This window comes from Dermacentor silvarum, chromosome 3 (genome assembly GCF_013339745.2).
Source record: "Dermacentor silvarum isolate Dsil-2018 chromosome 3, BIME_Dsil_1.4, whole genome shotgun sequence".
NCBI classification, from domain to species: domain Eukaryota; kingdom Metazoa; phylum Arthropoda; class Arachnida; order Ixodida; family Ixodidae; genus Dermacentor; species Dermacentor silvarum.
The window spans coordinates 51406291-51420152 of NC_051156.1; the positions used below are offsets into that span (position 1 = coordinate 51406291).

Sequence of the window (13862 nt, forward strand, 5' to 3'; positions counted from 1 at the left end):
CACATCAACAGTTGAGCACCGCATCGACACCGGCTCCCACTCAGCGCTGCGCCAACGTCCGTATCGCGTATCCGCTATGGAACGCCGTGTTAATGCAGACCAGGTCGACGGCATGCTCCGTCGAGGTGTGATTCAAACTTCACAGAACCCGTGGGCTTTTCCTGTGGTACTTATCACAAAGAAAGATGGTTCCATACGGTTCTGTGTAGATTTTCGGCGCTTGAACAAGATCACGCTGAAAGATGTTTACCCACTGCCACGCATTGATGATGCTCTGGACTGCTTACAAGGCGCCGAGTTCTTCTTCTCATTGGACTGGCGGTCAGGCTACTGGCAGGTCCCGATGGCGGAGGCCGATCGCCCAAAAACTGCCTTCCTTACGCGAGATGGTCTATATGAGTTCACCGTCATGCCTTTCGGAATTTGCAAGCTCCTGCTACATTCGAAAGGATGATGGATAATGTTTTGCGCGGCCTTAAATTGAAGATCTGCCTCTGTTAACTTGACGACATTGTAGTGTTCGCCCCGGATTTCACAACACACCTGCGCCGCCTTCAGCCCGTACTCAGTTCCTTGACCAACGGCGGTCTGCAGCTTAATCTGAAGAAATGTCGCTTTGCCGCAAGCAAGTTGGCGATCCTCGGCGACGTTGTGTCTAAGAATTGCATTCTTCCAGATGCTGAAAAATTACGGGCCATCTCTGCGTTTCCTAAGCCCACTACAATGAAATAAGTTCGCAGTTTCATTGGCTTGTGCTCTTATTTCCGGCGCTTCCTTCAAAACTTCGCATTTATCCTATCACCTCTCACGCAACGGCTTCGTGATGCCAAAGACCGCTCATCGTGGTCCTCTGCCTGCAACCAAGCGTTCACCCCCTTGCGCCGTCTTCTCACGACGCCACCTATTCTTCGCCATTTTGACCCTCAATCTCCTACTGAAGTTCATACCGACGCAAGTGGTGTAGGCCTTGGTGCTGTGCTTGCACAGCGTCATCCTGACCACGCAGAATACGTCGGGGCTTATGCGAGCCGCACGCTCACCAAGGCGGAGGGCAATTACGGCGTCACGGAAAAGGAGTGCTTGGCCATCGTCTCGGCACTTGGCAAGTGTCGCCCTTATTTATATGGCCGCTCTTTTGACGTAGTGACCGACTACCATGCGCTGTGTTGGCTTTCGAATTTAAAAGACCCATCTGGCCGCCTCGCTCGCTGGGCTCTGCGAATCCAAGAGTATGACATACTGTATCGTTCCGGGCGGAAGCATTCCGACGCTGACGCTCTTTCCCGCTCACCGGTTTCGCCAGAGATCACTCGTTTCGCCAGAGATCACTCGAACAACACAATGACCCCTGGATTGCATCAATTTTTGACGTTCTCTCAAATACGTCAACAGCTCCGGCTTCTCGAGCACTTCGCCGCCAGGTTCCGCATTTTGCGATCCGTGATCAGCTCCTGTACCGGCGCCACTATGCCCTTGAGCGACGTACGTGCCTGCTAGTCATCCCGACTCCAGAGAGCCTTGAGATCTGTTCCTCTATCCATTTGGACCCCCAGTGTGGCCACGCCGGCGTTTGAAAGACGTACGAACGACTTCGGCACCGCTACTACTGGCGTGGTATGTACACCTTCGTTCGAAACTTCGTCCGTTCTTGCCGTGAATGTCAGCAACGCTAATCTCCACCGCACCTCTCAGCCGGTGAACTCCAACCCCTGCCATGTCCTTCTCAACCTTTTGATCACGTCGGTGTTGATCTATATGGGCCTCTTCCCTTGACTACGTCCGGCAACCGGTGGATTATAGTTGCCGTTGACCACGTGACACGCTATGCAGAAACTGCTGCCCTCCAAGCTGCTACTGCGCAAGAAATCGCCACTTTTATAGTGCGCCGTTTTGTGCTTCGTCATGGAAGCCCTCGGGAACTCCTAAGCGATCGAGGCCGCGCCTTCCTGTCTGAAGTTGTCGGGAAATTGCTTGCTGAATGCGCTATTGTCCATCGCACATGCACTGCATATCATCCCCAAACCAATGGTACCACGCAAAGCTTTAATCGAACCCTTGGTGATATGCTCGCTATGTACATCGCATCCGATCACTCCAATTGGAACCCAGTTCTTCCATTCGCCACCTACGCCTACAATACTGCTACGCAAGCCACTACTGGTTTCTCCCCCTTCTATCTTCTTTATGGCCGTCATCCTTCCCATAAAATTGATACCATTCTGCCCTACCACCCAGACGCATCCGAATACCGGCCAATCTTGGTTGCCGCAAGACAAGCTGAAGAATGTCGTCCGTTGGCCCGCCGCTTCACTTCGGACGATCAGAGTCGCCAAAAGTCAAAACACGATGCCCGCAACTCGACCCCAACTTTTCAACCGGGAGACCTCGTTTGGCTGTCCGTACCGAACCGCACGCCAGGACTTGCTTCAGAACTTCTTCCTAAATACGATGGACCACACCGCATTTTGCAGCAAACTTCACCCGTCAACTACCTGATCGAGCCACTGACACCGCCTTCTGACATGCGTCGTCGCAACCGCGAAGTCGTCCACGTCCAGCGGCTCAAGCCGTATCATGATTCTGTGGCCTCATCTTCAGACTAAGTCCCCAGCATGGCTCCTTCTTCCGGTGGGACAATTGTAATGAAGAAGAACGCCTGGACTTAGGCAGCAGGTTTGCCAACAGCATCGCGTGACGCAGAAGCTCGAGCTTAGAGATTGTGCTCAGTGAAACGCTCGACCCGTCATCGGCCTTTCGTCAAATAAACCTCCGTTATAATCTAAACGTAGTGGCTCGTCACCATACTTTTATAAATAAAACGGAGCCCCGTCTAGCAACTCATTCAGTTCATTCTAAGACTGCCATACGTAGGATGGAACGTTCACACTAAGCAACACGAGAACGCCTTCGCAGACTGCATGACAGTGCCCGCAGAAACAGTTCTGTTTTGTGTGCGTGTGATTTTCTTTTCTTTCCTTCCTTTTTTTATTCTTTATTTTTACTTATTTTTCTCTCCCTCGCCTTTCGCATCCCTTTACCCCTCCCCCGGTACAGGGTAGCCAACCGGAGATAACCTCTGGTTAACCTCCCTGTCTTTCCTTTACCTTTTTCTCTCTCTCTCTCTAAGACTGCCATGGGTAGACCACGGAAGTTCGACACCAGAAGAACAGCGTGAATGCAATGCTCGACCATGTGTGGTGTTTGATACAGCTTCGCGGGATATTCACGTTCGCAGGACGGGGTGGCGGCCAATTTTTTTATGCAAAGCCAATGCATTTTACAGCGAATTTTTACATGTCTAGGCGAAATCGTATATGGCTACGCGAAATCACATGTGTACAGCAAACTATCATCATCAGCATTGGCTCTGGCGTCGTCGTCTTCTTCCGCAGCTGACTGCTCTGCCACTCATCATTTCAGCGTAGAATTTCACTTATCTTCTGTCGTCGTAATGGGAGACTGCATTTATGGGGGTATGAGCAATTGCTTAATGGGGTATGAGCCATTCGTCGTCTGTCCGTCGAGCATTCGCCGTTAGACGGACAGGTTTAATTTTGACGCAATTTAATTTCGAACAGTCGCCAGTGGCAATGGCGGGCGAATACTGCTATCCATGCCACCGAGCAAACTCGAGACATAGAATGCAAGCGACAACGGCTCTCTGCAGGCATACCGTCAGTGACGTCGTTCTCTCGGTCGCAGCGGAACGTGTGTTTAACTTCATAATTCCGAAATACTTTAATGAACACTCAGGATTACCCCAGTCATAAACACCGGGGCCGCACGTGTCGGCTTTGCTGGTTGACCATCTTCAGGGAGTGGAAGGGCCGACAATTTTATTGCGATAGCACTTATATGGACACTCAAAAGCAGATTTGTGCCGTCGGCGTCGCCATCGCCGTGAGGTTCCGTATGACGTCAATGGAGATGAAATCGTCGCCGCGCGCCGAACGCTGTATGTGCGAGTGAAAGGGGGCGAGGGACGCGCGCTTTCGGCCCGGGGAGTGAAAGCACTGGCGCTGAGCCGTGCTCCCTCAAGGGCTGCAGAAGATAGCGCCAACCTTTCCCTTTCCCTCAAGAACCACTTATCATCAGTGAAAGCACGGCGGAGAACAAACGCGCGTTCGGCGCCGTGCTCCCTTAAGGGCTGCAGAAGGAGGCGTCTCTTTCCTCCTTTACAATCACCATATATGTAGAGCAAACGCATCTTGTTCCGACGCGCGAAAGGGGACGTGGGGGGGGGGGGAGGGAAGGGTGGCGACGTTTAGCTGCGGCAGCAAGTGCCTATTTATATCAGAGGCTCCGGCAACACTCACCAACGCTGCACGCATTTTGTGCGAACGCGGGCAAAACGCCGACGGCGTCGACAACAGTTCTGCGTGTTGCCGGTGCTGCTGTAAGTCCAAGTTTATACAGCTGATAAAGCTACTATCATTACTCCGTATAGCTCTCTAAAACTTTGCTATCGCAATTGATGCTTCGCCTTTAAGGTGAAACTGCGACAACTTTTTTTTGTTTTAGCCTTCGATGAGGTCATATTTGCCCATATTGCGTAAACATTCTCACAGTATGACTCACTCATTCAAAAATTAGTTGGACTTCATTTATGTGCAACCTTGAGCTTTAATTATTCATATCTCTGTGATTCTTCTTTCCGTACGTTTTTCCTGGAAATAAACGTTTCAGTTACTCGAAGGACTGCTTCCTATGGTTTCTCGTTCTTGGTTTAAGCCTTGTGCTCCAGAATACATACCAACTGGCTTAGTTATTTGCGTGGTTACTTATTTATCATTTAATGTTTCATTTTGATTAGCATTAATAGCCTGATGTGCCGCTACTGACTGCTGTCTAGCCCAGGCAACATTGCTCTCGTTCGCGAAACAATAGTGCATGTGCAATATCACCCAATACGAATTCCAACGGCTGCTCTTTGTCCCCACTATAACGTCAGTCACGACTGCATACATAAGCGTTTGCAGATCCTCCTTTGCTGTTAAGACATGTTACCCAAGAGGGATTCATCAGCTTCAGAGCTAGAAGGAACGCCACATATGTGCAACTGGCAACCAACCCCAAGCAATAGAAATCTCAAAACGACCACTATATACAATAAATAAAGGTATCTTGATTCCTACATGTCACTACATTGTTTGAGTGTTAATCGCATTAACGCTGAGCATCATCGTGACCTGCGTTCTGCCGAAAATATTTTTTTCTGTTTGACACTCTAATTTCTGCCGCTGTGCAATAAAGCTTGTTTTGGCAGCCGTGACTCTTGTGCTTGTTGTCTACACTTCAACCGCGGTAGTAGGCACCACGGCCTCTGCATAGAAAAAAAACAAAAAAATAAAAAAAACGCTGACTCAAGGCAGATCACAAAATCGAAGCAGCGTTTGTGTCGGTTGAAAGTGCGGTTTAAAGGGTTGAAAGTGCGGATGGAGTGCCTACCGGACGTGGTAGGCACTCTATCCGCACTTTCAACACCCAATTAACCTCACTCCTAAAGACGGACCGACCAAAACGCTGCTTCGATTCCGTGATCTGCATTGAGTCCGCGCATTCAGCACAATATTCATTTCCACAGCATGATATGCCTGATAACCAATTTTATTTTGACAAAGGCAATTCTTGGTGCCCTGCACGGCAAGCCTAAATGTTAAGGGCTTGTGATACTGTGGGATACCTTACGTTGGACCGAAACATACTAGGTCAACTTTCCATTTCATCCCACCACATAGTCAGTTAATTGTTTTTATTTTTTTTTAGGATACTTACCACCATTCTGGTTACTCCGATCAGCTTGAACTTTATTCTAGGATTTTTCATTTCCAGGTATCTTAAATTTACCTGAAAGAAAGCATGTTTTTTTTATTGTCACACCACATAATTTCAGAAATTTAGAGGCGTTCGTATGTCCAACAATTTTCCAATATTTTATCACGATAGCCTGAGCGGCATGAGGTGGTGAATGCAGCGGGGAGCGAGAGATCGATGGCAACTAATGCAGAAACGGCATACTCATCGATAGGAGAGATGTTGGCCAGAGTCATGCCATTTGGGATAAGTTGCGTGCACTAGCTGAAGTTCAAGATGGGAAGAGATGCGGGGTTATTAGTAACGGTGAGAATGGTATGAGGAACGGCGACATTTCTGGCCAATAAAAAGTCAACAATGGCAGTTAGGACGTAATCGACATCAGAAATAGAAGGGGGAGACTTTAGGTTCACACACGTAATGAATTGAGGTGCCAGACGCACAGCACACAAACACGGTTGACGTGTTGTCGGAGCCTCATAGTATCGAGGTAGGTCAAGCTGAAGCGGAGTGGGAAGATAGAAAATCCATACCCACTATGAGTTAATGGGAGCAGTGCTCGAGCACAGGCAAGTAATGCAGTCGCACAGCGGCCGGCAACACTTATTTAAAAAATTAAATTATGGGGTTTTACGTGCCAAAACCACGATCTGATTATGAGGCACGCCGTAGTGGGGGACTCCGGAATTTGGACCACCTGAGGTTCTTCGAGCGGAGCACACACCAAGGACGGCAAGCGTTCCCCTGTCGGCGACTCGGATGAGCGGTAACGTGGGTGGCGTGAGGGCCATCTTATGTCGACGGCGAAGCTCCAAATGCATCACTTATATATGTGCCCCCGTGTCAACAAGAGCAGTGAGAAGCGTACCATCCACCTTAATGTCAATTAAGCTGCGTCTAGGTGGCAATGTGGCCAGAGGGTTTTGCTGGCGAGTCTTCAATGCAGCTTCACCTCCGCGAGCTGCATGGTCAAATTTTCCGGAGGCAGGGGTCCAATCGGTGATGAAGGGCGGCGGAATTGTGGGGGAGACGAACATCGGCGGACGGGGCTAGTGACCACGCGGAGATGGGGAACGATGGTACGACATGGTCGGAGCATCATCACCGTTGAGATGAGGTGACTCGCGGTAAGGCTGGAAGCGGCCAGGATCGGTCTCAGGACGACGGTTACAAGCAAGGTGCATGAGGCGAAAACCACCAGTTACTGCAATAGCGGGAGACATGACCAATGCGATGGCAATTAAAGCAGATGGGCCGGTCGACAGCAGTCCTCCACTCGGCCGGATTGCGGGGACATTTCTAGCTTTCTGTGGCCTTGGCCATAGAAAAGCGGGCGAGTGGGAGCGACGGCGCACACTGAGTTCAGGCCAGCACTGGGTAGCTCTGAGGAACGATGGCTTGCAGAAGTGGTATCATGGTAGAGCTGGACTAGAAGAGTCGGCACGGGAGCACGGGGAAGCAAGAGACATAGCCTCGAGTTTACGCCCTATGACCTTCGTCACGTGTTTGCCGGTTAGTGGTAGCGGAGGCGCAGGTACGTCTTTGCACGACGATGTTGCAAAGTGTGCCGTGTGGGAAAGTGCTGCCGTGTGAGAAAGTCGAGCGAACTGGTGGGCAATACGTCGACTTTTGGCGTTTTATTGCGATAGCAATTATATGGACACTCAAAAGCAGGTTTCTGCCGTCGCTGTCGCCGTGAGGTTCCGTATGACGTCAATGGAGATGAAATCGTCGCCGCGCGCCGCCGAACGCTGTATGTGCGAGGGAAAGGGCGCGAGGGACGCGCGCTTTCACGGGGAGTGAACGCACGGCGGAGAACAAACGCGCGTTCTGCGCCGTGCTCCCTTAAGGGCTGCAGAAGTAGGCGTCTCTTTCCTCCTTTACAATCACCATATATGTAGAGCAAACGCGCCTTCTTCCGACGCGCGAGAGGCCGTGGGGGAGGGGGGGGAGGGGGAGAGAAGGGAGGCGACGTTTAGCTGTGGCACCAAGTGCCTATTTATATCAGAGGCTCCGGCAACAGTCACCAACGCCGCACGCATTTTGAGCGAACACGGGCAAAACGCCGACGGCGTCGACAACGGTTCTGCGTGTTGCCGGTGCTGCTGCATGTCCAAGTTTATACAGCTGATAAAAGCTAATATCATTACTCCGTATAGCTCTCTACAAATTTGCTATCGCAATTGATGCTTCGCCTTTCAGGTGAAACTGCGACAACTTTTTTAAAGCGCTTGCACTCCTGAATGATGGTATCCACCATGTCACAGTCCTTGCATATGAGCTGCTTAGACGCATCATCTGCTTTCCCTTTCAGGACGTGTGCCACTTTTTTCAGGCTCAGCCATACCATCATCCACATTGCGGCAAAGGGCCAGCACATTCTTTTTTGTAAGACGCCTAGGATTCTGTCGATGTTTGGGCACGTGACGCTAGCTCCTTCTTCGCTGCGATCTTTCTACCTTACCTAGCAGGCATATTTTCCTTGCAGGTATCCCAGCTTGTTATTTTCTCTCGGCGATTCTGAAACCACATCCTTGCTGTCCCGTGAAGACCCTTGTTAACCCTTTACCACGAATCGACGGCACTCTTGATTGTCTTCACGGTGCCAAAGACTTTTCGTCCATGGACTTTCGATCTGGCTACTTGCAGATTTCCGTAGATTAGCAAGGCCAAGAAAAGACCGCATTCATCCCTCCAGATGACCTCTACCAATTCAAGGTTATGCCTTGTTGTTGTCTTTCCAGTAATTGCCGTCTTTCCACCACGATGACACGCATAATGGCACACAGAAAGCCTTTCGACATCCGTTTTTTTTCTATTTTGGGCTTGATTGCCACGATATCACAATCATTTGAGATCTACGAGGCAACTTTTCAGCGCATACTTTTAGGAGATCCTATTTCGTTTGAAGCTTGAACCTACATCTGCTAGTTCTCGATTCGGCCGCTACGTGGCTGGCGATAACTTGGAATCGCAGTTATAAGTTCTCTCCAAGGACGCCTTTGTACAACTGCAACTTATTTTCAGTCGTGAACATGAGTGCTTAGCCACGTGCGCTTTTATTTGAAGACAAGAACAGAATAGAAGCAGAAGCATATTTCCAATATAACCATACTTACTGCATTTGACATGACAGCCATATAGGCGATTAAATCTTCATTCTTCTTGAAGTTTACTTGGTGCACTTTGTCGGACATTGCGTGAAGTTCCACGATAAACAATTCAGGAATCATATCCCGTCCTTCCGCTGTGTGTCGTGCCGTTGAGGAACAGGAAAAAACGTAAAAATAAACTTTCATTAATCGGTCTGTGTTTAGGCGTGTTTAAAAATATAACTAAACCACAGTTTCTATTAAGTAAACGAATAAATATATACATATATCTATATTTATCTATATATGTAGAGAGAGCAGAACGAAATATTCGGCACACTGGCACGGCCAATCTATCCAATAACTGTGATTTCTCTTTGACCCACACGCAAGCACAAATATGTACAAATGAGACTAGCTTACTTATACCACACCATTCTTGTGAAGACGCGGCATTACTCTCTCATAAATAACTACAAGAAACTTCTCAAACGTTTACACAAACAAATTAGTGTTAAATACAACGAAAAATAAGTACGTTGCAGTTTGCTCTAATCGAAAAGTGGTACCCGAAACATGTGGGCTGCACATTAGGGGAACTGCCATTCAGAAACTGAATGGGTATATTTACCTCAGCGTGACTCTCGACGCATCATTCCATTGGTTAACTCATATTGATCGTCTACGCAAAAAGACTAAGCGTTCGATGATTCACGCTGTGTCACTTTGAAATATATTTCAGTTTACAGACACCCCGCATATTAGATGTTCTACCGTAATTCACTCTCAATTGACGTAATGCGTAGAATCATAAGGCTGCAAGTATGCTTCATATTGTTCTGTGGTTAGCAACATATAAAAAAGAGCTACACGAACCATTGCATCGGCAACCACGAAGGCACTATCCACGGAACGTTTTCAGGAATCTTAGCAAAATACCACTTAATATTGTAAGGCAATATAACAGCACAACATTAGTACACAAAATATTCTACAGAAACGTCTTCCTTTACACAATTAAAATTCAGGTGAAGCACTCGACAGACGAAACAATAAAATCTTAATCGGCTAATAGTCCACAACGTTTATGGCCGCCGAACAATACATTTTTTGGCACAAAGCTTTGGTACAGCATATCTAGCTTGAGTGAATGTCTGCCAAATATTTGACCGTTGCTCAAGAGAGCCATTCTGTCATGGAGCTCCCATTCATCGTGCATATCGTTATTTATTTTGTTTTTATAAAGCCTAAGGACACTGCAGGACATTACATAGTGCGGTGGGGGCGGGGGCATTATGGTACTGAAAAAAACTGCTTTTAGGTATACATTGTACGTACTGATGCTGTAATTTGCATATTAACATTGTACTCGCTAATTGATGGACTTACTCAGCCTTGCTGTAATACACCATCAACCAGCCATATCGGCTATGGATTCAGATGTTGGCAGAGTCATTTTGTAAACCTTTTAGTGCAATAAGCATTTTTATTCTTCTTCTTCCTCAGAGTAAGTAGTGTGCTAAAAGGGAGGCCGCTTATTTGGGCTCTGTTATCGATTATGACAGAAACACATGCCACGGTGTCAAAACAAGCATCATAGTTACAATGATTACAGCGATAGGATATGTTTTCATTGAACAACCACGTTTGTAAAGGCGGTCGGATAAAGCGTCCTAGAAAGTACAACAATGAGCACACGTATCATGAATATAGCGATCATAACGAAACGCATATCAAGTCAGAAACAGAATAAAAAGCTTGAATAGAAAGAGCACAAAAAATAAAATCGTGAACAATTATGATTGTAAGATTACAAACATGTTCATTGCGACGGCAGTGAAAGACAAGACACCGTTGCCGTACTTTCGTAAATACCCGAATTTGTGTACTAGCGACGTTTCCCAAACATCTTCCTAGCGTTGCAATTTAAAGCGCAACTGTAGAAATGTGACTTTCCTTTTGTCAGAAGAGTCGACAGGCATAATAACATGCTTGGACTGCACAAGTTTAGGTATGATTGTTGCATGCCCTCAGTGGTTGTTAAAACACAATCGAAACCTAGTTTCTGTCCGGCCAAGGTACTGTATATTGCACGATGAGCATACTAAGTAGTACGCCAAATGAGCACTGCCACGATTTAAGTCGCCGCTGATTGTTGTTGAACAGTCACTGCGGCCAACCATTCAGGATATAGTAATATGAATGCTAATTTTGCACCGCGGTTTTTTGAAAGGATGACAGCCTGTACGCACCTAAGGTTTACTTTTCGACGGCGTGAGTATGTCGTGAAGATGATTGCCTTATTGCCGACAGACTGCTCGGTGTGGCTATGTGAATAGTTTTGAATCAATATAAAGGAGTGTTTTTTTTTTAAATATGGCCTACTTTTAGGATTGGTGCCGAGTGTGTTAGGCCGATTTTTTGTCTGCATAGCACAGTTTATCTCTCGCCTTTGAGTAGCTGCGTGCGATCTAAGATGTCAGCATGCTTCAATGTTCTGTCCTTTATTTGTGTAGGGTAATTTTGTTCCGTGGGTGGTTTTACAGTTTTGCGCAGGCTCGTCCTTATTGGAGCATATGCTCCTATATCAGATTGCCTGTATATAGTAGATGCTCTTTTTGCAGTGCTTCATAACGGCTACTGTTGAAACGGAAGTACTTGTGTCAATCAGTGTGTTTCCTGAAATGTTTAGTCATCATTACTTCGTTCCTCATAGTTATCTTGACATCATGAAATTTAATGCTGAGGGGTTAGTTCCTAGGAATACAAAAAGGTGATGATATGATGGACATTATTGCATTCGCCAATGAAAGAAATAATCTCCCAGCTAGGATGTTGCCAAATTTGGTATATATCGTGAATGAAACATTCCTAACAAAATGGCTTAAGTGTCGGCTAAATTTGAATTCCTTTTTGTTGTAAGCCCTAAATATATTAGCGTTGTTTAGTCCGATTTTCGTTCCCATGCAAGTGCTGCTGACCTGAACGTAGGGGTGCCCATCAAGATCAAAGTGATTTAGCTCTAGGATAAGAGAGAGTAAAGTACTTAGCGTAGATGACTCAACCCGCTTATGAAGTTACGCTCATTGTAGGCATGTACAACCACCCGTAGGCTGTCTCTGCGAGGAACGTCAGCATGAAGTAATGAGACGTCTAGCGCGACCAACAATGAACAAATATGGACGTCAATATCGAGGATTTCTTTGAGAAAGTGGCTAGTGTTCTTGATGTAAGAAGAAAACATACAAGGATTCTCGCCAATATGTCTAGCGACATAAAATGAAAGTTTTTCGCTCACAGTTTCTATTCCACAAATTACAGGCCTACTGGGATTGTTATGCTTCTGAGTTCGTGGTAGCAAGTAAAAGCTTCCTGGCACTGGGATTAACGAGATCAGCCAACGCAATGCATTGTCACTAAAGTTGTTTCCTTGAGCACCGCGATGGCATCATTAAAAATAGTTAAGTTTTCTGTAGGATCATGATCAAGATGCTTGTAGAAGGATATCCCACTCAGTTGCCTGTTAACTTCACTAAGCAAGCTGCTCTTGTCCATTGCGACAACTGCGCCTCCTTTATATGGTGCTTTAGTTGTACCTTCGTGTTGATTCGCCCGAGCTTCCATTGCATTAGTTTCTTTAGCTATAAGATTGTACTTTACACGTCCTGTAGTACGGCTTTGATGTACTAATCAAAGCACCCATCTCGCTGCGAAGGAGGTGTCCAATTCTTGCGCGAGGGTAGGGAAGCTGTAATTTTGTCTGATGAGGACCGACCTTGATAAAACTCAGGGAATCTCATTTAATACTGTCCAGGTCCTTAATTAACTGAAACCTATTGTATCCTCCAGAAGCAGAACAGAAACTCAGACCACGAGACTAACGACCTTGGTTTTTCTGAAACTGATGTTTGGCCCTTGTATTTAAACGATCACTTTACCCAGCAGATTAAAAAGAATTCCGCAATGACCGTAAAACTGAAAAAAGAAAGAAAATTGTCATTTTTTGGACGGGTGACTGTTTGATGAAGACCCGTAAAAGATGTGACAGCCATGTCCTCCGAATTCGAGACGAAGCTGACCGAAGCATCTTTTCAAACAAACTAATCTCCTCTGATATCCTGTAATCACAATGCCTTAGATCGATTCTAAGAAACTTCAGGCTATATATCATCTCAGGCACATAATTCCGTCATCCACTTCAACGCGCGCATTCTCCGCAAGACACTTTGATGATTTCATGGCCCTCTTTTGCTTCCTTCACTTCCCATTTTCGATAATCTTGGTGTTCGAATATCACAATGCAGAATATTACAATGCACCACATCACCACCGTGTGTCCTCGTGTCGCGGTCTACAAACGTGAAATTGACCTGGTTCTTGATGTGTCCGATTGCGAAGCAGTTCGGATTGAAATTGATAGTCCTGACTTCAATTGTTATACACGTGAAATCGTGTTTGGTTGCATATATCGTTACCCTGGCTCTTCCGTGACAAATTTTTCCTCTTCACTTGATGCCTTGCTTCATACACTAACACAAGAAAATAAGAACGCAGTTATCATCATCAACCTATATTTATGTCCACTGCAGAACAAAACCTCTCCCTGCGATTTCCAATTACCCCTGCCTTGCGCCAGCTGAATCCAAATTGAGCCTGCCAATTACCTAACTTCATCTCCCCACCTAGTTTTCTGCTGTCCTCGACTGCGCTTCCCTTCTCTTGGTATCCATTCTGTAACTCTAATGGTCCACCGGCGGTTATCCATCCGACGCATTACAAGGCCTGCCCAGCTCTTTTCCCCCAGCTTTGTCTCTTAATGTGCATTAGAATTTTGGCTATCCCAGTTTGCTCTCTGATTCACACCACTCTCTTCCTGCTCTTAACGTTAGGCCAAATTTTTTTCGTTCCATTGCTGTTTGTGCGTTCCTTAACCTGCTCTCGAGCTTCTTTGTTAAC

At 46.7% G+C, this 13862-nt stretch overlaps 1 protein-coding gene across 3 annotated transcripts in view; it reads right to left on the reverse strand.

Annotated features, from left to right (window-relative positions):
- LOC119444336 (venom metalloproteinase antarease-like TtrivMP_A) overlaps window positions 1-13862 on the reverse strand; it is a 1295510-nt gene that overhangs the window by 1239455 nt on the left and 42193 nt on the right. For 2 of the 3 annotated variants that reach the window (XM_049663283.1, XM_049663281.1), the window contains exons 6-7: window positions 8934-9061; window positions 5776-5847 (exon numbers count right to left, since the gene is read on the reverse strand). In XM_049663283.1, the coding sequence (XP_049519240.1) occupies window positions 5776-5847; window positions 8934-9061 (200 nt within the window). The remainder of the gene's footprint in view (window positions 1-5775; window positions 5848-8933; window positions 9062-13862) is intronic. The other variant, XM_049663284.1, reaches the window with a different exon arrangement.